The sequence below is a fragment of the Capricornis sumatraensis genome, chromosome 16 (genome assembly GCF_032405125.1).
Source record: "Capricornis sumatraensis isolate serow.1 chromosome 16, serow.2, whole genome shotgun sequence".
NCBI lineage: Eukaryota > Metazoa > Chordata > Mammalia > Artiodactyla > Bovidae > Capricornis > Capricornis sumatraensis.
In genome coordinates this window covers 75,741,752-75,769,193 of record NC_091084.1, presented here as the reverse complement: position 1 = coordinate 75,769,193, position 27,442 = coordinate 75,741,752, and the positions used below count along the sequence as shown (strand labels likewise).

The 27,442-nt window shown below is 50.6% G+C and overlaps 1 protein-coding gene across 2 annotated transcripts in view; it reads right to left on the bottom strand.

The window, feature by feature from the left end:
• Positions 1–27,442, bottom strand: part of PRDM11 (PR/SET domain 11) — a 48,469-nt gene that overhangs the window by 2,989 nt on the left and 18,038 nt on the right. The window contains exons 4-6 of one of the 2 annotated variants that reach the window (XM_068989239.1): positions 20,248–20,315; positions 4,740–4,927; positions 186–812 (exon numbers count right to left, since the gene is read on the bottom strand). In XM_068989239.1, the coding sequence (XP_068845340.1) occupies positions 186–812; positions 4,740–4,927; positions 20,248–20,315 (883 nt within the window). Of the gene's footprint in view, positions 1–185; positions 813–4,739; positions 4,928–12,285; positions 12,892–15,903; positions 16,326–20,247; positions 20,316–27,442 lie in introns of those variants that run through there. The other variant, XM_068989241.1, reaches the window with a different exon arrangement.

Sequence of the window (27,442 nt, the reverse complement as noted above, 5' to 3'; positions counted from 1 at the left end):
AGCCCCCACGGAGCTGCAAGGTGGCCTGTCGGAGGCAGCTGAGGGCGTGGACTGTGACCGGTGCCCACCTCTGAGTTCCCAGGCCTCTCCCTGAAGGGGGCACCCCCAGGGAGCGCCTGGCCCCCCTCCACACTGTCCACCGCACGTTCCTCCCTCGGACAACAATTTCATCCACACCAACTTACCTGCGGGGTCTGAGAACTCGGGGAGCTCCAGGACCTGCGCTGGCAAGGTGGGGGGCTCAGGAAGCGTGCCAGACTTAAGCATGTCTAGTTCGGCCTGGAGTTCCCGGACCTTCTTCTTTAGGCGAATACAGTTAGGGCAAAAGGAGGTGGTGGGCAGCTCAGGAGGGTCGGATGCAAGAGAGGCCTCGGCGGGACTGTCGGCCTTGAACGATGAAGGCTCCTCCTCTTCGTCCTCCAGGGGGCCTGCCTCCTTGGAAGCCCCTTGGGGGATCTTCCAGTCCCCGTCCCCCTGGGTCCGACTGGCATTCTGCACGCCGTGCGACATCATCATGGCACACTGGCCGTAGGCATCATTCTGCTGCTTGGGGACCTTCCTGATGACCAGGGAAGTGCTCAGTGCGAGCTGGTGGGCTTCTACCTTTGCGGATTCCAGTGAGGCCTCCAACACATCCTTGAAAATGAGGTCAATTTTCTTCTTCTTGGCCTGGGGGTGCATGTCCCCCTCGTCAAAGCCACGCTTGTAGGGACTTTTGCCCTGTCTCAACACGGGGAGCTGAAGGGGACCCCTCAGGTCTTCTGGGTTATCCAGAGCCTGCTCAGACTTCTCTTTCTGCAACCTCTTCTCTCCTAGGAAGGAAAACCAGGGTGTGAGGAAGTGGGGAAAAGCCCCGAAGAGGAGAAACCAACAGAAAACAAAGTGCTCCTGTCAGGAAGTCGCTTGATGCATCCCTCTGGGCCTGGCCTGGTGCAGCAGGTGTGGCAAAAGCGGGGCAGATTACTCAGTGAAGAATCGGGCTAACCTAACATACGGTTGGGGAGTTTACCAAGGTCTTTGACATCATTTACATGGTAGAAAGAAACAGAAATGGATCACAGGGTCTGGAGTCAAAGGACCCCAAAAAGTGGTGAGAACTCCTTTTAAAGAGGCAGTGTCAATGTAGCCTTAAGTATCAACAAGTGAAAGTGAAAGTCCCTCAGTTGTGTCTGACTCTTTGTGACCCCATGGACTATAGAGTCCACGGGATTCTCCAGGCAAGAATACTGGAGTGAGTAAGCCGTTCCCTTCTCTAGGGGATCTTCCCAACCCAGAGATCAAACCCAGGTATGTTTATAAGTTGAGCAAATGCTGTGGGCGTGGGGAGTTGGAAGTTAAGGAACTCGCCATCCTGTCATCCTAAAAGACGACATCCCACGTGATAAGCTGAGTGGGTGGCAACGTAGCTCAGCTAAGTGCAGGAGCTCTCATGCCTCCAGGCTTCCCCTCCAGTCTTAGCAATTGGAAGATGGCTACTTCCACTTGATAGTCGCTCAGTCATGTCTGACTCTTTGGGATCCCACGAACTGTAGTCTGCCAGGCTCCTTTGTCCATGGAATTCTCCAGGCAAGAATACTGGAGTGGGTTGTCATTTCCTTCTCCAGGGATCTTCCTGATCCAGGGATCAAACCTGTGTCTCGTGCCTTACAGGAAGATTCTTTACTGTCTGAACCACCAGGGAAGCCCAACTTGGTAAAAGGTACACAAAGCACTGAGTCCCACTTCTTCCTCCTCCCTGACTATCCCTTAGGGCAAAGTGCATCTTATAGCAACTGTCCTTCCTAATTCTTCCAGTAACCGGAAGATAGGATGATGTGAGGAAGCATGGCCTGAACCTCTGTGGTCTCACTGATGACCAAGGCAGGAAGAAAAGGGAAGTCAGGGACACCAACAGCTGCTGTGTGCTCCAAGATGACAGCCTCTAGCAGGACAAAGCAGGACGCGTGGCCACAACGCACGCTCAAAATACAGCCGCTGTGTTTCCTTACCTGACAATTCTGATGTTTCCTCTTCTATTTCTTTCTATCATGTAAATGATGTCAAAGACCTTGGTGAACTCCCCAACAATATATTATGTTAGCCTGATTCTTCAAAATGGCTAATACAGTTGCACAAATTGCTATAGATGTGTGGATGCTGCCTGCTCAAGGACAAGGTTATTCAAATTTTCTAGGATGAGCAGGAGATTTCTTTGGGGTCAAGGCTCACAGAAAAAAAAATCTGTGGGTCAAAGAAGACCTTTAAACATTATGAAATTGATTCTAAAGCCTCCACAAAACATGGGGGAAACACCACAAAGTAAATCAATGACCCAAAGTGGACAAATAACAAATGAAGTCTTTGAATACATGTATAGATGCATCCTGTTCTTAAAAGATAACCACAAAGGAATAATTTATGCTCTTTAGGAAGCAGTTCTGGGCTCCAACTAATATTCCTACTTAAAGCTGCTCAGTCGCTCAGTTGTGCCCAACTCTTTGTGACCCTATGGACTGTAGCCTGCCAGTCTCCTCTGTCCACGGGATTTCCCAGGCAAGAATACTGGAGTGGGTTGCCATTTCTGTCCCCAGGGGATCTTCCCAACCCAGGGATCGAACCCGCATCTCTTGCATCTCCTGCTTTGGCAGGAGGATTCTTTACCACTTGAGCCCCCAATGAGAGTTCCTACTTAATAAGGACTGATAATTCAAGCTCTGGACTTTAGCAGGGCTCCAACCTCCAATTACAAAGAAGTCTCCTTCCATGTAAGACGTTAAGTGGTTGAGCGTGGGGGATTCCCCCCTCCAGAGCAGGACAGGCACACAGATCTCAGACACCGCTAACTGTATCAGAGGCTGCCAGAACTACAGGCTACATGGATACATCTAAAGGACACTGAGCCCATGGCTGCTCCCAAGGGCTTCAGGGCCAAGTCCACCCTGTGCTCTGACCCTGCCCATCGTGGCTTCAGTTTCCTGCCTATTTCCTACTTCTCAGTCTGGCCAGGAATCGACACTCCATCCTCCTGTATCTGCACACATCTTGGCAGACAGATTTCAAGTCTGTCTGCCACACTCCTTTGAGCCACTCCTGAAAGCTCATGCCCTTCTCTGAGCATTCCCCTTGGGTCTCAGGGCTCTCTGAGGATGATGTAGCTCGAGGTGCTTTGGAGAAGACACTGGGGAAAAAAGACATTACAGATCCAGAAGAATTCAGGAAGATCCTGGCCAAGGGATGGAACCTGTGTCCTCAGATACAGCTTGGTTTTCTCTTCTTCTGATTACAAGATTCTTTTGGAGATTTCCTGACAGTCTTCATTCATTTCTTCTTTTATCCATTCAACAAAGATTTATTGAGCACCTAATCTGTACCAGACACTTTCATACATGGCATCTCCGGAGATCAAATGGAAACCATTGCAATCACGTCATGAAAATATGCCTTCCCAAGTGTAGTTGGCAAATATGTGCCCAACACCCAGCTCCAAAGAGGACAAGAGATGAGTGTATCTATTAGGTCTCCTCTCACTGCCCATCCAATCACCAGATACCTTTTACCAAGTCAGGTAGCAGCTGTGTTCTCAGTGTCCACAATTTGCTTTGCTCTGTTTTGATTTTGAAGATAGCGTCATTCCAATGGGTCCTTCTCACTCCTTTTTCATCATTGCTCTTCATAGTCCAAATGAAGCTTTATTTAGAATAAGTAGGTTGGTCAGAAACATGATATAGTGAGGCTTGGGTGTAGGGTTTGGTTCCCAGGACCAGATGGACTCTGGGTCTTTGGATATGTGGTTTTAGTTCAAGGAAGGTCCTGTTGGAAAAATGACCTGGGCTGGCCCATTTGCACTGGCATGGCTGAGGATGCACTAAAAGAGGCAAAGGACTAGGAGCTGGGGGATATTTTAAACCATTTTCAAATGATTCGTTTAAATGGAGCCTGGATGGACACCCACCCACCAGGCTATGATCCGTGTATAAACTCAACTTCCCACCTCTCTCCAACCTTCTTCTTCTAAGAGAAATGGTTTTTTCATAGCGTATCATTAGAACAGCTATGAATGAGACGAGGAGGAAGGAGGAAGAAACTGGTTTTGTCCGGGAGGCCAGACAACGCTGTAGGTTAGCGCTCAGATCCTGGGCTGAGACAGACATGGGTTAGGAGCCTAACTCTGCCCCTGCTGACCACTGTATTTATCTGATGAGTGAGTCACTGTATTTATCTGCTGCGCAGTGTCTACACTTGTAAGATGGAGAGAATAATCCACATGCTATCATTAGCATGTATATTATCCATCTAATTCTCACCACACATTCACAGAGCAGGTGCTAATGGAAATGATTACACAGGACACTGTAGAAAACACGTTTAGCACATATGAAGTACTTAGTAAATACCACCTGTTATTGCTGCTATGATCGAGCCAGGGGCAGTTTACAACATCCTTCCATCAATCTGACTTGGGGAAACAGAATCAATTTTGATTGTATTATTGGCACTGGAGATGTTCTCACTCCCTCATGCTCTGAAACATCTATAATAGGGCTCCTGACCCTGTCTGGGGGAGGAGGACACACTGAGGTGCCGCTGGTCCACCCCAGAGCAGCTGCTCCAATCTAGCCTGTCAGTCTCCCTGAGTCCCTCCGGGTCTCCCCCGTGCACAGTGTTTCCCATCGGATTGCCTAGAAGCACCTACAGAAGCATTTCTGCCCTCGCCGGGGCTCGGTGGCGGGCGTGGCCCACCCCCACGTGTGGACACTCACCTCGGGCCAGGTTGCGGTGGATGGTCTCCTGGGACATGCTGTGCAGGCGCTTCAAGTAGTCCTCGCTGTACCAGACGCGCAGCCGCTCCCCCGGCCGGATGTCCCGGCAGGCCCGGAAGTAGATGCGCTCGCTGTGCTGGAAGGCCAGCAGGTTCTGCTTCCTCTCCTCCCGGGAGATGACCACGTACCTGGGGGCGAGGGGGACAGGTGAGAAGGCGCGGGCCACTCTTGGGCGAGTGCCTGCTGGTACCAGGCACGGTGCTGGGCAGGTGCCGGTGGCTGGATGTCCATGTGCATGTGGGCACCTGCCAAACTCTACAGGGCAGCTGCCCTTGGGAGGACAGGCACCCCAGCTGGAGCCAGTCCCTTGTCTTGCTGTCTGGTATGACTTCAAGCAAGCCTCTGTACCTCTAAGAATCTGCCGAGACTGGAAATGACGCCTGGCCTGCCCACCTCCCAGGTTCTGGTAAATGTAAGATTCAACCCCAGATAGACAGGTGACTGGAAAGCTATTTTTCACTAACTTTTTTTTTAAGTCTTTGTTGAATTTGTTACAAAACTGCCTCTATTTTACGTGTTTTTTGGCCACAAGGCATGTGGGAACTTAGCTCCCCTAGTGGGAATCAAACCTGCACCCCTTGCGTTGGAAGGCAAAGCTTTAACCACTGGACTGCCAGGGAATCCCCCTCTTCACTAACTTTTAACTGCAAGGCCTCCCAGATACCCGCAGGCCTCTGATGGTGGTAAGGGTGAGGTCCTTGAATTGTTTCCAGTACGTCACAAAGCCTAGCAGGAGGAACCGATGTGACAGGGGTGCCCATGAGATCAATGAATGAATCCTAAAGGTCAAAGTCTTAAAAGGAAAAAAAAAAAAAGGATGCCCAAGGGAGATAGAGGAGGTAGGTAAATAAGAGGCAAGGAAAGGTGAGCTGCAACCACTCAATCTAAGTCATTTTCAGGTAAGGAAACTGAGACTCGGAGAGACTAAGTCACTTGCTTAAGGTCACACTGCTAATAAATGGGAAATAGAGAATTGAGGTCTACGCTTTTCCCACTAGAACTCACGGCTCCTTTGTGGGCATGTAAAGCACCAACTTAGCAATGCCCAGAAAACTTTCAAAGTTCTGTCGAACCCTTAGAATTTGCAGCTCTCACCCATTCTCCCTGAAATGACATCTCCAATATCCAACCTGCCACCTCACTCACCTCCAAAAGGTGAGATGATGCAACATTTGCAGGACAGATCAAACGGACAAGAGGACATTATTTGGCGTTTTAGGGTTCTGTACTATCCAAGTGCCTAGGAAATTTGCAGTCAAAAAAGGGAGGTCCACGAGGGAGGAGATGTATGTATACACACAGCTGATCCACTTCATTGCTCAGCAGAGACTAACACAACATTGTAAAGCAATCATCCCCCCCCCCTCCCTGCCAAAAAAAAACACCCTTCTTTTCCTTATGCTATGATTTGTCTCAAAAGCTAGGGAAGAAATCAAAGTCTGTCTGACTGGCCCAGCCCAGAGAATTGTACTTGTAACAGTCTGAGGGAAACCATAGTTCACAGAAAAAAATCCAAATGGATGATGAATAAATGAAAGTATTCAGCATCACTGATAAGAAAAGAGGCACAAAGTAGCACATTGTATCGTTGGCACAAATAATTTTTTAAGTGATCAGGTCTGTACTGGTAAAGGTGGCAAGACTAGGGTTTCCCATTCTAATGGTGGAGAATAAACTGGCACAACCCTTTGGGAAACAAGCTGGTATCACGGACTTCAACAAGTATTTGTTCATTCACGTTCACAGCAGCATTATGCACAAGAGTCAAAATGTGGAAGTAACCCAAGTGTCCACTGATGGATGAATGGACAAACAAGATGTGGTATATACCCCCAATGGAATAATAGCCATAAAAAGGAAGGAAATTCTGATCCATGCTACAACAGGAACGATTCTTGAAGACACATACTAGGTGAAATAAGCCGGCCACAAAACAACACATAGTATATGATTCCACTTCTGAGAGTCGTCAGATTCACAGAGTCAGAAAGTAGAATGGTGGTTGCCAGGGGCTGGGGGAGGGGGAGCAGGGAGTCAGTGTTCGATGGGTACAGAGTTCAGCTGGGGAAGTTGAAAAGGGTTCTGGAGATGGATACTGGTGCTGTTTGTCCAACACTGTGAATGTACTTAATACTACTGAACTTTACACTTAAAATGGTAAGTTTTATGTTATGTGGATTTTCCCACAGTTTTTGTAAAATTAAGAAAAAAAATATCCAAAATGTTAAGATGTGGATCAAGAATGCAAACTCTGCACACAATAGACTTGTTTCACTGCTTATAATAGTGCAAAAGCATCTAAATGTCTAAAACCAGAGAAACGATTTAATAAACCATGGTATATTTGTATGCTGGAATGTTACTCATCTACAGAAAAATCTTTTCAAAGAGTCTTTTATGACGGGGAAAAACGGTCCCGATATAATGCAAAGTGGAAACAATAGGACTGGTGTATTACGGTTCTAATCGTGCTTTAAAAACAAGCCTGGTAAACCACTTGAAATACGCCAATGTTTTAGCAGTGATTAGCCTTTATAGATGGTTCTACTTTATAATTTTCTGAACTTTCCAAGTCTTCCTCAATAAGCAATTATTACTGTCAATCCCTCTTCCCCACCCCCTAAAAAAGCCAATTCCAGGACAAATGCCAAGTCCAGTACAGGCTGGCAGTGGGGACAGTCCTGGTGGCCAGCAGCTTTAGGAATCCACATCTTGGCACCCCAGGCATAGCGCCCCTCACATATAATCTCAACTCCCCAACTGCAGGAGTCTGTTTTTCCTTCACACGTGAGATTTCTTCTGAATGTGCAAACTCTTTTTCCAGTCCCCATTTTAGCAAGAGCCTGGGATTTGACATCCAAAATTAATCAGCCTAGTGGTCAGCACGGAGCAGAACTGAGGCAAATCAAACTTTTCTACTCCCTGACATGGAAGGCGAGCCATTCACTCATGTTTTGTTCTAACAAGATTCACTTGAATCACAGAGCCCAAGGGAAACAGCATACAATCTTTCCTTTTTCCAGTTTCTAAACAGCTATCCAGCTCTAAAAGATATAATTATTTTCTCTGACATTCAACTTGAAGAGAAAAAAGTAGATGAGGAACACAGAACGATCAGAGATTTATTCCAAAGAGCAACCTGGTGAAGATGTCAGAAGGTTTAGAAAGACTGAAGTCCATTTCCCTTTCTACCTCCTCACACTTTGCTAACCCAACAAAAATCAATACTTAGGAAGAAAGGTCCTACTGAGCCTTTCCCTTCTCCAGGGGATCTTCCCAACCTAGGGGTCGAACCCAGGTCTCCTGCATTGCAGGCGGATTCTTTACCAGCTGAGCCACTAGGGAAGCCCATTGCTTAGCACAGGGAACTATAATCGATATCCTGGGATAAACCATAATGGCAAAGAATATGAAAAAGAATATATATAGCTATATATATACATATGGGGAGACCTGGGTTCGATTCCTGGGTTGGGAAGATCCCCTGGAGAAGGAAATGGCAATCCACTCCAGCACTCTTGCCTGCAAAATCCCATAAACAGAGAAGCCTGATAGGCTACAGTCCATGGGGTCGCAAAGAGTCGGACATGACTGAGCGACTTCACTCATACACATATATATGTAGGTATAACTGAATTACTTTGCTGCACAGTAGAAATCAACACAACACTGTAAATCAACTATACTTCAATTAAATAAATTATTAAAATATTTAGGAAGAGAACTCCAAAACTTTGTATAGATCACAAAGTATCTTCAAAGATCAAAACTGGTTCAGCATCCTATTGTATTTGGTTGTTCTGAAAGTTGGCATTTGAAATAAGATACACATGGGAGCTCTCAGTGAATCATAAACAATCCATTCCCCTGAAAAGATGTTTATGTTATATCATTTTTGAAGTAAAGCTAAATGGAGCCAACTAAGTCACAACATCAGCTATTTCTAGCCAGGTCTCCCATTTTCAAGTATTTTGCGGTAACACCCAAATGGCTGGATCCACTCCTAGAATCCCTCTGTCCCTACCCAACAACCCCCGTATGAAGAAGCATGCCTGTTCCATCAACAACCCCCGTATGAAGAAGCACGCCTGTCCCATCACACGGCTGCAGGTGAGCAAGGGCCCTTCCTGGAACAGAAGGCTTCCAGGGAGTGAAAATCTTTCTATTTGTTGTTTCCAGGTCACTACCTCGTTGGCTGGAAGCAGAGAGTATGTCAGAAGGATGATAGAAAATGCACAGCCCAGGCTGATCTGTGAACGCTAGTGCTTCTTTGACAGTTTTTCAAGCGCTTTGAAGCAATCAGAGGGGTGGGGGGTGGTGGTGGTGATGGTGGTGGGGTGGTTCTGGACTGAAACTTTCATGATGATAATGGATTGTTTTTACTCCCAACTCTTTGCTGACTTTGGGTACTGGCTAGATAAGCTCTAAGACAACACTTTCCAGACCTCACCCACTGTGTCTTATCAAGTGCACCAGAGTTTCTAACTGGCTCAGGAAATGAACTATCAGTTTGAACTCAAGAGAGGAAACAACCTACAGGGCATCTATTTTGTCGGCGGGGATAGAGGAAGGCCAGGTTCAGACACCCCCACCCAGTGGCTCTGTCTCTGATGGAAAGGAAGCAGCCCAGTCCCCGAGGCAGAGACAGGAAAGGAATGACCGAGGAGAGGCTGGGCTCCGTATTCTGCTAGGCACTGAGGTCTCTGGGCTGGGAAGGTCTTTGGGTCAGGCATTCACCCCCTAGTTCCTCACCTGGACTTTAAGAGAACACCACCCAGCCAGCCCTCCCTCGGCACGGCTGGCCGCCTCAGACTCTTAGAAGCGATGTCCCCATCTAAAGGCTGAAACTGGCTGTTCATTCACTTCCATCCACTGGCGCCAGTTTCACCTTCCGGTTTAACTTGCTAGCCCCACATTCCCACTGAAGCCAAGAAAAGGAAGCAGAAAACTTTTCCATCTGAAGTTGACAAGTCCTTGCATCTCTGTGTCCCTTCTGCTTCCTACATGCCCTCTTCTCTCCCCAGGGCCAGAGGGAGAGGTCAGCCAGTCACCGCTTAGCACTTTGACCTTGGTGGGAAAGACCCCCAGGCCTGGTTTCACAGCATCTTTGCATCTCCTGGAGATGGGATAATCTTCATTTCCATGACCCTGCTTTTTGGTCAACAATGGTAGAGGAGGACCTAGATTCCAAGAGATCAAAGACAGGCTGGAATCTTCCAGAAAGTGGATAGATCCCTGGTCAGGACCTGGGCATTTCCTGCCTGGGAGACTCTCTCCCTGTGACTGGAAATAAGCCAGGGCAATGCATAGGTCAGGGGGTCCCTTTCCTGCTGAAGAAACTCCCCAGGGGAGCCAGAGGAAGTCACTTCATGAGAAATCTCAGAGCTGAGTGAGCAGGGCTTTACCTGTACCAGTCAGACACCTGAGCAAAAAAAGTGAGTGTCTCAGAGGGGGCCCTGAGGTACCCTGCCAAATGGACAGCCCCTGACCCTTCCAGAGTCTCCTGCCAGAAATAGTGGGGCTTTTCCCCCAGGACCTAACATACTTTTAGGGGACAAAAGGTAAAATTCATTGAGCAACATCTCACTTTTGATGAGCCGAGAAATTAAACACAGTGAAACGATTTCTTATGTGGATGCCTTGCCTCCCTCAGCCCATCAATTCCTTTCCTTTCTTTTAAGGGTGCTGAACACAGGGCATCTGTCTGAGAGCTGATGGGACCTGGAAAATGCCAGGGGCACTCAAGCCCCTCTCACCAACATGTTTTCCCTCGGTCATCTAACCCTTGCTTTGGGGGCCTTCAGGTTTTCACAGGAAGCGAAGAAAGAGAATATACACCAAAGAAAGATGCTGGAGACCAAGTGTGTTCCAAGTGTGAGATCAATTCTTTTTATTGCCATCTTAACAAAAATACTTGGGAAGGCAATCTTTGATTCCAGCATCAGAGGGTGGGGCAATGCCAGGCAATATAGTCAAGCCATCGGGCTGTCAGACAGGGGAGTGTTCACTTCTGGGGATCGGGAACCCCCAAAGAACCACAGAATGGGAGAAGGAGCCCAGGACACTGCAGTTGCCCTCCATTCTCCCAACACGGGGCAAAGCTCGGGCTGGGTTTAGAAGCAGCACTCCAGGAACGGCCATGGTGGGCACTGGGCACAGTGATCCTCCCAGACCCCACTCTGGCTCTAGGGGGCTGGTGTGGAAGGTTGGACGGCTGGGGATACATGGCAGCCTCAGGCCAGGGAGCAAAGAGGACACAGAGCTGAGCTGCACCCATGTCAGAGCTAAGCTTGCAACTGCCACCCCCCGACCCCCAACTCCCTCCCTAACTCGAAGAACCCTGCTCTTTCCCCACACTCCAAAACCAAACACGAAGCTTTGAGATGTGTGTAGCTAATGCGTAGGCAGCCCAAGCAAGCGGAGGCATGGCATGCTGGAACCTGGAATGGGACAGGAGCCCTGCTGGCTTCTGGGTTCTTTTAAAAGCCAGGGGAGGGGTTGCCTTCTAGATCCTGAGATTTGGACCCTACTTCTTCCCAGCCACTGGCTGTCAGCCTTAGTGTCAGGGTTGGGGGGGTGAGGGTGGGGGGGGTGGAGGGAGGGGTAGGTGGGGGGCTGGACTCACATCCTAAATGCTGCTGTTGCCTCCCACTCAAAACCCAGAGGGCTTGGCAGGGGCAGGAAAGGAGTAACACCCCTCCCAAGTCTAGATCTGGCCTCTGGCAGGGGAGCTGGAAAAATCCACAGGTCCGACTTCCGGTTCTGCCCTCACCCCCGAGTAGATGATGCTGTTTCATTTGTCATCTATGAAATGCAGATGAGGATGGTGGTAATGAGGCCCATAACACCTGACTTGGCTGCCTCTCCTCCTCTGTCCTGAGGACCCACCGAGCTCACACGCTCGGAGAACCGTAAAGTGCTCTACGATCACCAGGTCGTGTCTTCCCCTTCCTCTGACGTCACCTGGCTCTCCTCCCCGCCCCACAAAAGGCAAGCACGGCAGCTGAGCACACGCGCGCGTGCGCGCGCACACGCACGGAGGGCAAGCAGAAGGCCAAGGCAGGGGCTCAGAGCCCTGGGGGAGGGGAGGGCAGACCCCTCCTGGAGGGGCTGAGCTCTGCCGGCCCATCCGCAGGCCCCGCTGCCCCCCGCCCCAGCCCCCCGAAAGCAGCAGAATCAGGGCCTGGGAGGCTGGTACAGCAACCCTGAGGATGGAGAGCAGGATTCCACTGAGATGCTCTTGCAGCCCCCTTCCCTGCAAGGCCTGCTGCCGCGGGATGCAGACCAAGAGGAGGCTGACCTTCCAGGACAAGCAAGCATTGAGCAGGCAGTTTTTCCTGCATCTTGAGCACCTGCCAAAGATGAGGGAGTCGGGCTGAGCCCAGGGCAGCCAACCTGTATTCAGTGAGGAGATGACAGTCCCCCCAGCACCCTACAAGGTCATCGATGGTGGACACGAGAGACTGGCCCCCCCGTCTCAAGGCCAGACGCCCCTCCTCCAGCTTTCTTCCTCCCAGTGCAAACTGGCCGGCTTAGAAATTGTGCTTTCTCTTCCGAGACCTGGTAGTCCGTGCTGGAGCTGGTACTGGGGGCGCCTCTGGGGGCTCCACCGGGTGAGCCTCGGCTGGGGGGCTGGGGCCCACGGGGGCGGCCCCGGCAGGCCCCCGCTGAGATGCCTGGACCCCATCCCGGATCTCCATCAGCGTCTGGCACGCCTGGCTGACGCGGCCGCTCAGCTCAGCCATGGCCTGGCCGATGGCCTGCATGCTGCTTGCTAGGTCCCGGTGTGCGGCCACCAGCTCCTGGCAGAACTGCCGGAACACCTCAGTCTGCTGGGCGTGGGCATGGAGGAGCTGCCAGTCCAAGCCCGTGCTAGGCGGGCCAGGGTGCGGCCGAGGGGTCCTGCAGGCAGCCTGGGGCGAGGGCCGGGGCAGGGCTTCCGGCTTGGGGCCCACCGTCTCGGACTGGTCGGAGGAGGAGGAGGAACGGAGCAGGGTGGGCCTGGCCAGGCAGGCCTCTTCCTCCGGCGAAGGCCGCAGGGGCACCCGCAGTGGCTGCCTCGAGGGCCCGGGGGTCTCCTCGTCTTCATCATCTTGGGGGATAAAAAAACAAAGAAGGGCGAATGATTACAACCCGGAGAAAGACGGCAGCTCTGGGCTTGGACACAGCCCCCCGCCGGCAAAGTTACCAGCTTCCCCCGCCCTGCTACCCCTCTGCCTAGTTTGGCCTCTGCTTGCTCCCCATCCACCTGTGGAAAAGTATCTGCTCCCTAGGCCCCCAGGGTGTTTGGGCCAAGCACCCCAGGGAGACAGGTGAGCATGAACCCCCCGCGGTCCCCAGGCTCCCTTCCTATCATAGGCACGGCAACACTCTAGAGGGAACGCGGTCCCAGGGACAGCATGTCAACCCATGGGCTCACTTCCTCTCTCTGCAGCTCAGTTTCTCAAAGCAAAGATAACAACTGCTCTACCTACCTCCCCGACCTCTTGCCCATCTCGCAGGGCTGTTAAGAAGACTACACAAGAGGACAGAAGAAAGCTCTACACTGCCAGAAAAGTACTATGAGGCTCTTGGCCACCGCCCTGAGTTCCAGCCTCCACACGGCCGTTTCTGAGTTGCTTGGGGCCACCTTGTGGCCTTGCTGGAATCTGCCACCTTTAGTGATGGTGGGGGAAGCTCACAGACTGGAGAAAGGAGGCAAGGGATAGACCAGCCCAGACAGGGCGGAGCAGATCTACCTGGGCGACCAGCCCTGCTGCCCCCTCGGTGCCCCGAGGCGGGCTCCCGGAGCAGACACAGCCCATCTACCCAGGAACACCCGACGGCACACAGGGAGCATCAGACAGACCACTCCGCGCGGCCCGTCACAGGGAGGGGCCCAGCCCTGCACACTCAGATCTCAGTGGCTCTCTCATGACCAAGGTTGTGCTGAGCTAATTCCCATAGCAAGAATGAAAAACACACAGGCTGACCCTTCAAACAGGCACATGTCTCTGCCTGTATGCAAGGCGGGGGGCTGAATTCAGAACCACCCCAGGGAAGGTGACAGGAACACAGATTCTGGTTGCCCTGGGCTGCATGCCTCCCACGAGTCCTGGCGTCCCCTTGGGCCAGCATAGAGAGCCAAGTGCCTTGTAGACCCCCACTTGGTGGACTCCCACTTTGTGGGGAGAGGGGCGCTGGAAGGAGCGGGATGTACTGCGGTGATGTCGCTTCCCTCCCTTTCAGGGCCTCGTCCCACCCAGCCTCTGGCCAAGTGCCGCAGCAGCTGGGAAAAGGAGGGCCCGTCCCGCCTGCGGTGGAGGGGTCCTGGGCCCCCTGCCCAGCTCACGTCACGTTTGGTAATCTCATTACCTTCAGTCTCGGGGAGACAGAAGGATGAGCAAGACAGAATTTAAGAAACAGACTTCACCTAGATAGCCCCCTTCTTTTTCTCATAATTTGGTAGCATCGTCCTGAAACTTGGGAGCTGGGATTCTCGGGGATCTGGCAGACCCAGGTTCGAATCCCTATTCTGAATCTACTCCTGAGATTACCTCTGCGTCTGAAGCTTAGTTTCAGAGGAAGCTTAGCTTCATCTGGACCACACAGAGGTCAGACTAGAGGGTGTCCTCCTTCGTCCTTAGTTCTTAATAGCTGACTCTGAGTAGCCCCCTGTCAGGAGCCCTCCCCAGGCCAGACAGGAAATTAGCACGTTCCCTGCAGTAGGGGGCCTGGGAAGGGAAGGCTGGGTCTCTGTGAACCATCTTCCCCTGGGCTGGCCCGGCTGGCATCCCTGGAGCCCTCCTGCCCTGCTGGTCACTGGGAAGCCGGACGGCCTCCAGCTGGGGCCTCAGGTGGGGGCAGATGTGCGCAGAAGCAGGGCTAAAAGTGGGTGGCAGCCCCAGCAAGGAGTGAGGGGGGTGGGGGGGGGTCTCGAGTGCTCCCCCTTCTGGTGAGCGCCAAGAACTACAGCCCCAAAGGATGGCCGCCCCGTCTAAGCCGGGAGCTTCCACACCCACCCAGCCCCTGGCATCAGCATTCATCCTGAGCCATAAGGAGCAGAGGGAGAAAGAGGAAGATACTTGCTGAGGGAGAAGAGGTGGAGGGGGCCATGGGGAGAGGAACCAGAGCGCAGAGACAGGGGTCTTAGAGAGAGCTTTGGGGCAGGCACAAAGAGGCAGAGGACACAGAAAAAAGAAGCCAGCAAGGCACCGCAGAGGCCCCGCGGAAATATCACAGAAACAAAGACCCTGGGAACAGGCACACAGACAGGCCTGAGCTTTCGGGGGCCCGGGACTTGGCCGGCTTCCTCCGACGCCCCTCCCCCCTCGCCTGCTGCACGGGGCTTCCCTGGCTCCTCTCTGTTCCTGGAACGTGCCAAGCGCCTTCCTGATGCGGGGCCCCGTACATGCTGTTCTGCCTGCGAGGCCCTCCTCCCCTCCCCTGCGCTGCGCCTCACGCACACCCTCCGGGTTAACTCTTCCCCACCCTTCGTCTCCATTCAACTCTCTCTCCCCGGGGTGGGGGGGGGGGGGGGGCGGGGGGTCGGTGCTTTCCCAGCCAGTCCACTCCTGCTTTCAGACCACCACCGCCTGCTCGCTAATCTGCAGGGCTGAACCCAACAGGAAAATGCGGGTGCTTGCTTCAAAAACTTAGTCTGAGTTTCAGGAAAGCGAGAGCGCAAGAGCAGTCAGCCCAGCTCCCAGCCCTTGGGGGAAGACAGGTCTTAAGCCCACCAAGTCAGCTCTGCTCTCAGGACTTCCTGCATTCATCTACTGATCCTTCTTTACGCATTTCCTCGTGCAACTGTTTAATGAAAGGGTTCTTATTCTCATGAGTCTGAGGAACTTCCCAAGAGCAGCGCTGGGGGAGGTTTTAGAATCAACTCTGTCTTCCCAGCTCCCAGCATCGTGTTCAGGACATATTCTAGAATGAATGAAGGGAAAGAGGCGGGGAGAGGATGGAAGTGGGAGAAGGAAGGAAGGAAGGATGGAAGGGCTGGGCGAGGCAGAAAGGAACAGCAGAGAGAGAGGGAGAAGGCAGGTGCGGGGGGTCATCTCCAGGAGTGAGCGGGAGGCAGGCAAGGGGGGCGCGGGGAGGGGAGCAGGCGGGCGGTACTCACAGCTGGTGGAAGGGCTGTCTGTGCCGTCAAGTTCCGCCCTGGGGAAGCCGTGCCCGGACCGGGCCGTGAGCAGCGCCGACTCGATTGCCCTCTCGTGGGCAGTGAGCACGATGGTGGGGGCTCGGCCCCCGGCCCCGGGGCCCGACAGGGACTGCTGCATGAAGGCCAGCTTGTCCTTGGTCCTCCGTTTCATGTCATCCCATCTGTGCTTAATGTCCTTGACGGAGCGCGGAACCTGGCTGACGGAGGTGATTTTCCGAGCTATGCCTTCCCAAATCTTGTCCCTGTCGGCATGGGACAGCCGCATGGTCTCCCTCCCAAAGAGAACCGCTTCGTGGTGGGTCACCTCGGTGACCAGAATGTCCAGCTCCTCCTTGGAGAACTTGGGCTTCCTCTTACGCTCGGCCAGGGGCGCCACGTTCCTTGGGTTGAATATCCCACAAAGCACAATGGGGTAAATGACCGTCAACGCGGCAGGCCTCCTCCTTCCTAAGTGCCGGCCCCCAGCCGAGGAGCCAGGAGGCGCCCGGGCGCCCTCGCCCGCTCGCCACCACCACACCCTGCTCCTGGCGCCAGGCCCCTCGCACTGCCGCTTGCGGGGCAGCAGGAGCCGCGGCGCGCGCGACAGGAGCGCGGACGGAGCCGGACGCCTTCCGTTTCGGGTCCCGCCTGGCCTCTGACTAGCTGCGAGGAGCCAGGGCAGGCAGCTCGGCAGCCTCCCCTGGCCCCCTTCTCCCCATCCTGGAACCAGGGGTTGTTACCGACCGAGAAGGGATAAGCACGCTGATGTAAAGAGCTTTAAAGCCCTCAGCAGGCATGAAGGATCCTTACTGGGGTTAGGACGAGGCCACAGCCTGAACTCAGAGATGTTTGCACAGACCTATGGAGCCCAGGGGCTTGCAGGAAGATTCTTTCAACAGGGAGATTATTTACAGTGGGCTTCCGAGGGGTGTGGCCTTGCTGGTGACGCCCACGATTAAGGCGTGGTCACAGAAAGCTTGTTCTGCACCCTGGTGGGTCTCTTCCCCTTCCTAGTCTCCCAGGTCCCCACCTTTGGGTGTGGGCAGGCTCCTCCCAGTCCCGACCACCACTCCACTGCAGCGCTGGCAGAAGCTCCTTTTTGGCAGCTCATGGGTAGGACGTGAGGAGACCCTGAGCATCCATGGGGAGACAAGGTCCACTTTGATGGAGACCAGGAAGGACCTTGGCTTCCATCTGCACAGAGGGTCCTCGGCCACAGGCACAGCACAGCCCTTACCCCCTTGGCTTGGCACCTCCTCTGGCTCTGCGACTCATTCTTTCCCACAGTGTGGTTCTGTCCACCCTTTATCCCATGCCCATGGTCCCAAAGATCCACCCAAGAGAGCATCCTAGAGTCTGACGGGAGACCCGGAGTCTGATTCATTCCCTCTGGCTGCTGCCAAAGCCACAGCAAGGGACAGGGCGCAAAGATCCTTCAGCCCTTGTCTTCCCACTCCACCCACCCAGAATACCAGAGCCCAAGCGGCCAAGGAAGAAGGTGGAGGCTTTGTCATCTGGCCAAGACAGTGGCCGGGGCCTGGGCCTTGCACTCAGACAGACTTTGGATTAGAAGCTGAGTCTCCTATGCAAACCTTGTCCCCCCCACCTCCCCCCGGTGCCACCTCCAAGGGCTGCCAAGAAGAGTCTGTTCAGGGCTTCTTAATCTCACCACTGCTGGCATTTAGGATCAGAAATTCTTTGTTGGTGGGGGAGAGGGCATTCTGGAAAATGTAGGATATTTACCAGCATTCTTGGCTTCTGCTCGATAGAAACCAGCAGCATTCACCGCAGAGTTGTGAAAACCAAAAACATCTCAACACACTGCTTCCAGGAGACTAAAAGAGCCCCTGCAGGGTTGTGGACCACCGATCTCATGAATGCAGAGCACCCAGCATGGGGCTGCCATAGAGTCAACAAGTGGGTGTCCATTCTATTCCCGGCCTAAACTTAGGTTTTGAGGAAATTAACCAACTCCATTCGATCTTCTGCAAGCCCCTAAGCTAGTGAACGTGTCCTCAAATTAGAAGGAGCTGTACAAATGGAAGCCGTACATTTAGGGGGAAGAAGAGGGTCCCAGGATGAATTGGCTTTCCCCTCAACCCAGGAACCACCTGAGGGCTATCTCCCCAGCAATAAACCATAGACCCAACCCCAGCCTACCCCCTGAGTCTCTAATAAGATGAGGGCCCACCAGCTGTGGCCACCCTGGCACCATCTTGGATCAGAATGGGTCCTGGAGCAGGAACAGGACAGACGCCAGGCCAGCAAGGCAGCAGTAGCAGAACCCTCGTGCACAGAGAGAACACTGACCTAGACGCTCAGAGATAGGCTCCAGTTCTGATCTGCCGCTGACCACATCATCTTGACCCTGCTCTGCTCTGGGTCTCACTTTACCACTGGAGCATGAAGATCAGAGCAGAGCAGTGGTTCTCAACCCCAGCAGCGCATCAGAATCACTCCAGAGAGCTTTACAAACTGCCGACGCCCTGGGCTCAGTCCCAGCCCGATGAAGTCAGAATTGCAGGAGGGCCAGATGATCACTCAGTCAGCACAGGTGGTGAATCCCCTTCTCTGCAGTGATGGCAAAGCCTTGTCCCCAAACTGAAGGATCAGAGATACATGGAAGAGCGGAACTGAATCAGCTCTCCTGGCCAAACTTCAGTGCAGAAAGGCCTGACCCAGACTGCACTCAAACACACGCCCCTTTGCTTGCCTAAAGCCAGGCCAGGGGTCTGGGCCATGCAGGCCATCTGGTCGCCCACTGGACACCTGGTCGCCACTCCCCACTTCTGAATCTTTGCTCACAAGTGCCCTCAAATGCCTCTCTTGAAGGCCCAGCTCAAAGGCCCTCCCCACCCTCGCTTTCATCTGAGCCCCCACAGCACATCGTCCTCACTTCCTTGGAACAGCCTCATTAGAAAAAGCACTTTCAACAGCAGAAGGTGTGAGTCCTGGGAAGGCCAGGGGAGCCGGGCTGGGCCCATCCATCTAAGATGCCCGGTACAGGCTCTGACTCACCGCAGGTGCTCAGGAATAAGGGCTGAGTTGCACGTGCTCAGCTGACCTGCACCCAGTGATCGGAGAGAAGAGGGCAGCCAGAGATGTCCACCCACCTTCTTGGAGCCACTTTCAGGGCACGGCTGACCTGACTGTGTGAAAGGGGGGAGGTCCCCATGGCATAAGACTGGGGCCTGCCTGTTCTCAGCGCTTCCGCTTCTGCACCTGTTCAATCGCAATAAGGACAGCGGCTCCGACAAATCAGGGGGCGAATCCTTAAGTGTCCCGGAGAGTATCCACAGCCGCCCGGCTGCCAGCCGGCCTCAGGTGGGAGACCCATGGGCAGTGGGGCCCAGTGGAAGGGGACCAGACAACTCACCACAGCCTCCCCACCTCAAACCAGTTTCTCTGCATTTGCTTGGCAAGTCTCAGGGTTTAAATCCAGCAGACTCCCGTTAGGGAGGCCCTAACTGCCCTCCCTCCAAGCATCATCTCTCCTCTACCCTCCAGCCCCCGGCCCCACGGGGCACAGAACTGCACACACACTGACAGAGGGCCCGATCCATGGTGCGGTACTGCCTCGGGTTCAGCCCTCCAAGATCCAGCTCGCAACCCAGCTACTAACCCCCTTTACGGCTCCTGAATCCCAGAGACAGGCCACCAAGGAGGCAATGAGGCAAGACTGACCTCCCATACTGCCCGGTGATGCCATCGGGCAGGGCTCCCGCCAACTCTCAGGCACACCACACAAGCCAGCAGCATAGAACGCAAAGGACAGCTCGGTGCAGCTGCCGCTGGCTGACCCTGGGCCAGTCTCCTGCTTGCTCTGGCTGGCAGTGAAGAATCCTTCCGGTGCAAACTTCTGTCCCCAACAACAGACAAAATCACTCTAACAATCAAAAACTGAGTTGGAGACTGTGCCCTTTTCCCTGGGGGCCTTTTACACAATGGCTGGGAGTCGCACTTCGATGTTTCCTGCACCCCATCCAGCCAGAGTTTGCCTGCGAGAGGTGTCACAGTCCAGGGACACCCCCCACCTCCATGCGAGAATGCCAGCAGGCTGGGCCCTGCGGCCTCCAGAAACACTGACATGTGTGTGCCCATAAACAGCTGGTCTGGCCACAGGCCTCCTCCAGAACCCCTGATGGAAGCCTGGGGGAATCAGAGGATTGGTCCCCTGGAGCTAGACATGTTCCTGCCAAGAGCAGTCCCGGGGCCTTCAGGGACTTCCACCACTGGAGACTCTAAAGGGCCAACGTTCTCCCTTGGCCTCCTTTCCAGAGTTCGGACAAGGCTCCTGGGAAATCAGCAGAGAGCGGGACTCACCTCATCCAGTTGGCTTTAGTCTCATCTGACCCATCTATGGACTTGTAGCGGTTGTTTTTGTCCACAATCTGGAAGACAGAGAGACAGTCTCGAAATGGGCATCTTTGAGGGGTGGGCTCTTGCGTCCCCAGCCTCCTCCCCAGACCAGGGCCCAAGGCCGCCACCCAGAACCCTCCCTGTGGCCTCCCTTCTAAGCCCCCATTGCTGCAGGACTGACCGGAGCTGGGCAGGGATCCCATCTCCCTCCTCTGCCCTGAAGGAATACCCAGCACATGCCAGCAAGCGGCATTGCCAAGAACATCACATTGCAACAGCAGCTGAATCCAGGCGTTCCTCTCTACGGTTTCTGCAGGAGACAGAGGCTGACACCAGATGACCGGGCATACGTGATTCCAGCGGGTCCTTCCTCTCCCCAGTCTCTAAACATTCAAGAACCTCTGGGTTTGGGGTGGACCCCTTCATCTTCCAAAAACTGTCTGTATTTCATCACCATTTTTGAATCACAGTTCAGCTGGATATGGAATTCTAGACAGATGAAGTTTATTTTCTTTCAGAAAATAAAGACTGCCAAAAAGGCTGCCATAGGCTCTTAAGCAACTTACTATTAGTCTATGTTGTTCTTTTGTGGGTAATCCGTCTACAGTAAATTCTAAGACTTCCTTTTTATGCTTGATTTTCTGCAGTTTCACTATGTGGTTTTAAAGTGGAGATTTACCTTTTAAAATTCTCATTACTTGTCAAGCATATTACTTGATTAGGATTTATACCTCCTTTTCAACTCTGGAAAATTCTGAGCTATTATGCTTTTGAGTACGGCTTCTCAGTCATTTTCTTTAGTCTCTTCCTGCAGAATTTCCATTAAACACATACGGTCGGAACCCAGTCTATTCTCCAGGTCTTACAACTACTCTTTCAGAATTTTCCCTCTACGTCTTCCTGGGTGGTTCTCAGAGAATTTCTTGGAATGCTCTTCCAACTCATTCATTCTCTCTTTGACCATGTTCATTCCAGAGTTTATGACTATTGACGTTTTTCCTTTCTTTCTTTCCTTTTTAAAAGACTTTTAATGCAATTAATATTTTTCATTCCCAGAAATTTCAATTAGTTCTTTTTCACACTCATCTTTTCTTATTCTGCCTCTTTTTGTTTCATAATGCTGTGCTCCTTCTTTCTTTTTCTAGCAGCTTTATTGAAATATAATTAACATATAGTATGTCATGTGATAAATTTTGACAAATGTATATATCATAGTCAAGATAATAAACGTATCCATCACCCCTAAGAATTACTCTATGGCCTCTGTGATCCCTCGCTCTTGCCTCTCTCCATATCTCCCATTCTTAGTTCCATAGGCAACCAGGGAGCTGCTTTCTGTCACTACAAATTACTTTGCATGGTCCCTCCTGCTGCTGTTGCTGCTAAGTCGCTTCAGTCGTGTCCGACTCTGTGCAGCCCCATAGATGTGGTCCATAACTTTATACAAACAGAATCAACTGGAAGGCATGTCTGCCTTCTTTCACTCCACACAATTATTTTGAGATTCATTCCTCCTGTGTGTGTGTGTCAGAGCTCATTTCTTTGTATTGGTGAGTAGTATTCCATTGCTTGGATAGGTCACTATTTTTTTTAGTCTACCTATTGCTGGACATTTGGGTTGTGGCTAGTTCTGGCTATTACAAATAATGCTGCTAAAAGACATCACTAGCAAATCTTTTTCTTTTATTGGAGTATAATTGCTTTACAATATTTTGTTAGTTTCTGCTGCACAAGGAAGTGAGTCAGCTATATGTATACATATATTCTCTCCCTCTTGCACCCTCCTCCCGTCCCCCACCCACCCCCCTAGGCCATCGCAGAGCACCGAGATGCCCTCCCTGAGCTTTACAGCAGCCTTCCAGCAGCCGGCTGTTTTACGCATGGTCATGTATGTATGTCAGTCCTGATCTCTCCGTTCGTCCCTCTCTCCCCTTCCCCACTTTGTTCAGACGTTCCCTCTCTACACCTGTGTTTGTATAAATACATACGCTTATTTCTGTCGGGCAAATACTTAGAAGTGGAACTGCCGGGACACATGGTAAGAATATGTTCAACTTTTAAGAAACTGCTAAACTGTTTTCCAAAGTGGTTGCACCATTTTATATTCCCATCAGTCGTATGTGGGATTTCCAGTTGATCCAGATCCTTGCCAATACTTGGATGAACTGGCTTTTTGGTTTTAGCCATTTTGACAGGTATGAAGCAGTATTCAATGTGGTTTTAATTTGCATTTTTCTGATGACTAATGACACTTAAGGATCTTTTTGTGCATTCATTTGTCAGCTGCATACCTTGTTTGGTAAAGTGTTTATTCAAATCTTTTGCCCATTTTTAAAATAGTGGATTTTTTTTTCTTACGGTTGAGTTCTGAGAGTTTGAAATGGACTTCCCAGGTGGCGCTGGTGTTAAAAAAACCCACTCGCCAATGCAGGACACATAAGACACGTGGGTTGGATCTCTGGGTTGGGAAGATTCCCTGGAGGAAGGCATGGCAACCCACTCCATTATTATTGCCTAGAGAATCCCATGGACAGAGAAGCCTGGAAGTCCAGAGTCACAAAGAGACACAGTAAGCAACTTAGCACACGTGCACGTTTGTTTGTTATTTTTTAACGCATTTCGGATATAATTCCTTTATCAGAATATGGCTTACAAATACTTTCTTCTAGTCTGTGACTTGTTTATTCACTCTCTTAACACCATCTTTCTAAGACAGAGGTTTTAAATTCAAACAAAAATGCCAGTCTTATTCTTCTTAATGGATGTTATCCTTATTCTTTCTTTGAAGATCCTGAAGCTGTGAGTGTTAATGATATATTATCCCTTTCATCCATAGTAACAGAATCCCTGGATTATAACTGAGTGCCTAGCTACCTGTAATAACAGAATACATTTCTTGACTTCTCCTCTGGCCAAGTTCTGGCCAATAGAGTGGAGGTGGAAGTGTCATGCGTCATCTTCCTGAAAACTTCTTTAAAAGACAGCTGATATATACCCTTTTACCATCCTGTGGCCTGGAATGCAGATATAATGGCTGGAGCTCTAGCTATCACCTTGGACTATGAGGCTATAATAATCCAAGCATTGAGACAGTGACTAGCTGGATCAAGCTAGGTTCCTGAGGACTTAATTCAGGCTCAGAATTTATTCATAGAAGGACACAATTCCTGTTTTGCATGAGCCACTGTTATTTTGAATCTCACAGTTAAACCTATTCCTGGCGGTCCCTAAACAGTTGTTTTAAATTCATTTTCAAAAAAAAGACTATTTTTATATTTTAATTAGAGTGAATTCAATTGTCATTGTTTTTGAAGGCTCTCTTTGTAACATTAATTTCCTTCATTAGTTTTGGAGGTTTGGTCCAGAGGCTCATCTTGAATAAGAGTCTGTCTGCCTATTGCTTGCTTTTTCTCATTTTAAGCAGTCAACCTGGCACCCCTCTCCACCTCACACAAGACACTTCTATTTCGTAGCGCGCCTCAGGAGCTAAAACTGATGGATGTCTCTGCCTGTACTAGATGAGAGCTCTATGGGCCTCTGTTTTCAGCGCGGCAGTCACTTTATGCCTCTCTCTTTCTCCCTCTCTTTTCTTCTCCTTCATCTGTGGGGAGGGGGCTCAAAGCATGAACTCTCCGTCCGTCTGGATTGGAAGCCCCACTGCCTCCTCCACACACACCTTCTCTAACTATGCTCTTTCTTTGGATATTTACTTCTATTCCCACACTTTCAATTTGTTCACTACTCACAGATTTTCATCTCAAGCCCCAGGCATGAATACTTAATTTCCCACATGGCATGATGTCTTACTAGCAGTTCAAACTCACCTCAGGCCCCACCTCTAAGCCTATTCCTCTCTTTTTCTCCTTCACAGAATTTGAAGCCACCACCCACTCAGATTTCAGAAAGAAAGCCATCCCCTAAACCCCAGTGAACTGTACACTTTAAATGAATGAAGTGTATAGTATGTGAACTATATCTCCCAAAGCTGTTAAAAAAGAGTCATCCTTCATGCCTCCCTATTTTTTTTTAATGTATTGAAGTATCGTTGATTTGCAATTTGTATGTAATTTCCTCTGTGCAGCAGAGAGTCATATACATACACACGCAGAGATATATATATATCTGTTTTCATATTCTTTTCTATTATGGTCTATCACAGGATATTGAATATAGTTCTCTGTGCCATATACAGTAGGACCTTGTTGCTTTTATCCATCCTATACATAATGGTTTGCAGCTGAGAATCCAAAACTCCCAGTCCTTCCCTCCTCCAGCCCCTCCTCCTTGGAAATCACAAGCCTGTTCTCTATGAGTCTGTCTGTATTTTGTAGATATGTCCATTTGTGTCATGTTTTAGCTTCCTCGTGTAAGTGGTATCATATGATATTTGTCTTTCTCTTTCTGACTGACTTCACTTAGCACGGTAATCTCTAGGTCTGTCCATGTTGCCGCAAAGCATTATTTCATTCTTTTTTGTGGCTGAGTAATATTCCATTCTGTCAACATGTATGTACTACATACATATTTACTTTACTTCTTCATCTCTCAGTGGACATTTAGGTTGCTTCCGTGGCCTGGCTATTGTAAATAGTGGTACTATGAACAAAGGGGCCATGCCTCCCTCTCTTGATCCCCGGTATCTAGTCCCTCAGCATGTCATCTGAACCTGACTTCAAAACTACTCCTGTCTCTACTGCTTCCAGCCATCATAACTCTCCCCAAGACAACGACAAGAGATCCCAACTAACCTCCCAGTGCCATTCTTAACTCCACTGATTCTCCTCATGGCAGCCAGAGAAACCTATTAATGTAAACTTGAGAACATGCCACCCACCAGCTCAAGAAGGCATTCACTGTACTTAAAGCAAAATTCATACTTAAGGTCATCATCTTCAACGCTTTACCATCTGGTCCCTGCCTACCTCCCAACTCTTTCAGGCCTCTCTCTCCCCTATACACTCTTCCGCAGCCACTCTTTAAAAATAATAATCATGAAATAGTTCAGGTGTTGAGAAATTATAAAGAGCAATGCAACTGATCACTCTGTATCCATCAGCAAGAGCCAGCAAAAATGACCAGCAGCCAATTCTGTCCCGGACCTCTGTCTCCCCTAGCATCAGGAAAATACACAGATGTCATTGAAGACCATCTCTGCCTCTAACTCACTCTCTTTCCCACCCTCCTTCCAAGATTAACTACCATCCTGAAGCTGGAAGGGAGCCTTCTTGATTCTTACTATTCCAGGACTTTTTCTAAAAAATAACACACACATGCACAGAATTGCTGTGCATGTTTGTAAAATTTACAGAAATGGCACCCAAGTGAATGTGGTACCCTATGGCAACTCTTTTCCAACAGGTTTTGTGTGGCTGGTCCCATCTTATCTTTTGGGTCTTGGTTTCTGTCAGCTCCTCGGAAAAAGCTTTTCCTGATCTGAACCTCAAGGAGGTTCTCCTCTTCCACACCCTGACCTCCACACACCTGCCCCTCTCAGCATTATCTCTAAACATCATCCTGCTGCTTCCTTTGAAAGACCTAACTGCAGGGTTTGTCTGCTTGTCAATGTGGTAACTGACTGCCTCCTTTATCACACCAAAAGCTGATGAAAACAAAGCGCATGGCTATCTGCTCATGATTGTGGCCTGGCCCTGGTCCCTAACACAGGCCATGGCATGTGGTAGAGTCCTAGCTGAGTGAATGATCCGATGAAGAGCCTTTTAAATAACAAGCAAGCTAAAGGAAAAAAAAAATTTACATAGGGTTCATACTCAAGTGATAAGGAAAAGAGTGGCTAGAACTGGCTTGTCCTGGTTACCAAGACCTGACTCTGAAATTTTCCAGTCTCGTGAACCAGCTGTGAAACACGGTCATTATTAAAAATTAAATTATATGAACTTACAATTCATATATTCTAATTTTGAATAGGTAACAAATGCTCAAAGCTTCCTAATTACTTTACTACATTTCACAATGTTGATGTTCTTGAGGATGTTGGCATCTGTAGAGTAGAAATACTATAGATTAATTGTCAAATGACAGCTCTTCCCATCTGCTCATTTAGTGCCTTCATGTTGGCGGTCTGAAACCAGACATGGTGGGAGCCTTGACACCAAGGAAACCGGTACACGTATTCCCCACCCCGACCATCACCAGCAGGCTGTTAACTATCTGCCAGCACATCACTCTGTGTTTATCTATGCACAGAAAGCCTGGGAGACACACTTCAAACTCATATCTGGTTACCTCTAGAGGGGAGGATGGAGGGGAGGAGGATGCAGCTTTTGCTTTCTCTATTTTTGAGACTTTACTGTCTCCATGGTTTAAAATTCATGGACAAAAAGAGAAAACATGCAGGCCAGGCCTCCCCTCCCCTGCCAGTCTCCCCAGCTGACACCCCAGTCTTCAGGGACCTTCCCCAGGAATCTCAAGGAACCATGTACGTTATCATAATATTAATCATCCGTCATTAGCACTTTCTGACTGCTCCTTTCTCTCCGGGGTGGGGTGGGGGGAACAGAAGCGTCTGTAGGTCCCGAAGCCAGCTGCAAGAATACCTAGTGGGAAGTGACAGCCATGGAGCCTGAGGCATCGGCTGGAACTTCAGCATCACCACTGACAAGCTAAGTGGCCTTGAGCAGGTGACTTCACTGGCCAGCCTTCAGCATCCTCATCTGAAAAATGGGGAAACCAACCTTGCAGCCCTGCCATAATGATTGATGTGAAAGGCACTCCATAAACAGTCATGATTATGTTTATTAAGGAGACCAAATGTCAGTTATGATTCACTCTGGGTGGTGGGAGGTTTGCATAAAACTCCATGTATTACAACATACAGTTGTAAAACTATATGCATTATTGTTGTATAGCTACATGTATTACAACACGCAGTTATAATCAGACGTTTTGCAGCCTCAGCTGGGCTGAGAGTCCTGGGTGGGAGCTGTGAGGGGACTCTGGAGCTCCCTAAGATCTCTGTTGCTAGGTTCAGATCCCAGGTTTGCTGAGGGATGCTTCTTGATATATCTTTCTTTCCCATCAGTCAGGTCTTTCTCCAATCAAGGATTCATTCATTTAGCAAACATCACCCAGGGAGCAGCTACACGGACAGGCTCTGGGGATAAAATGGTGATCCGGGAATGCAGTGTCTCTGCTCTCACAA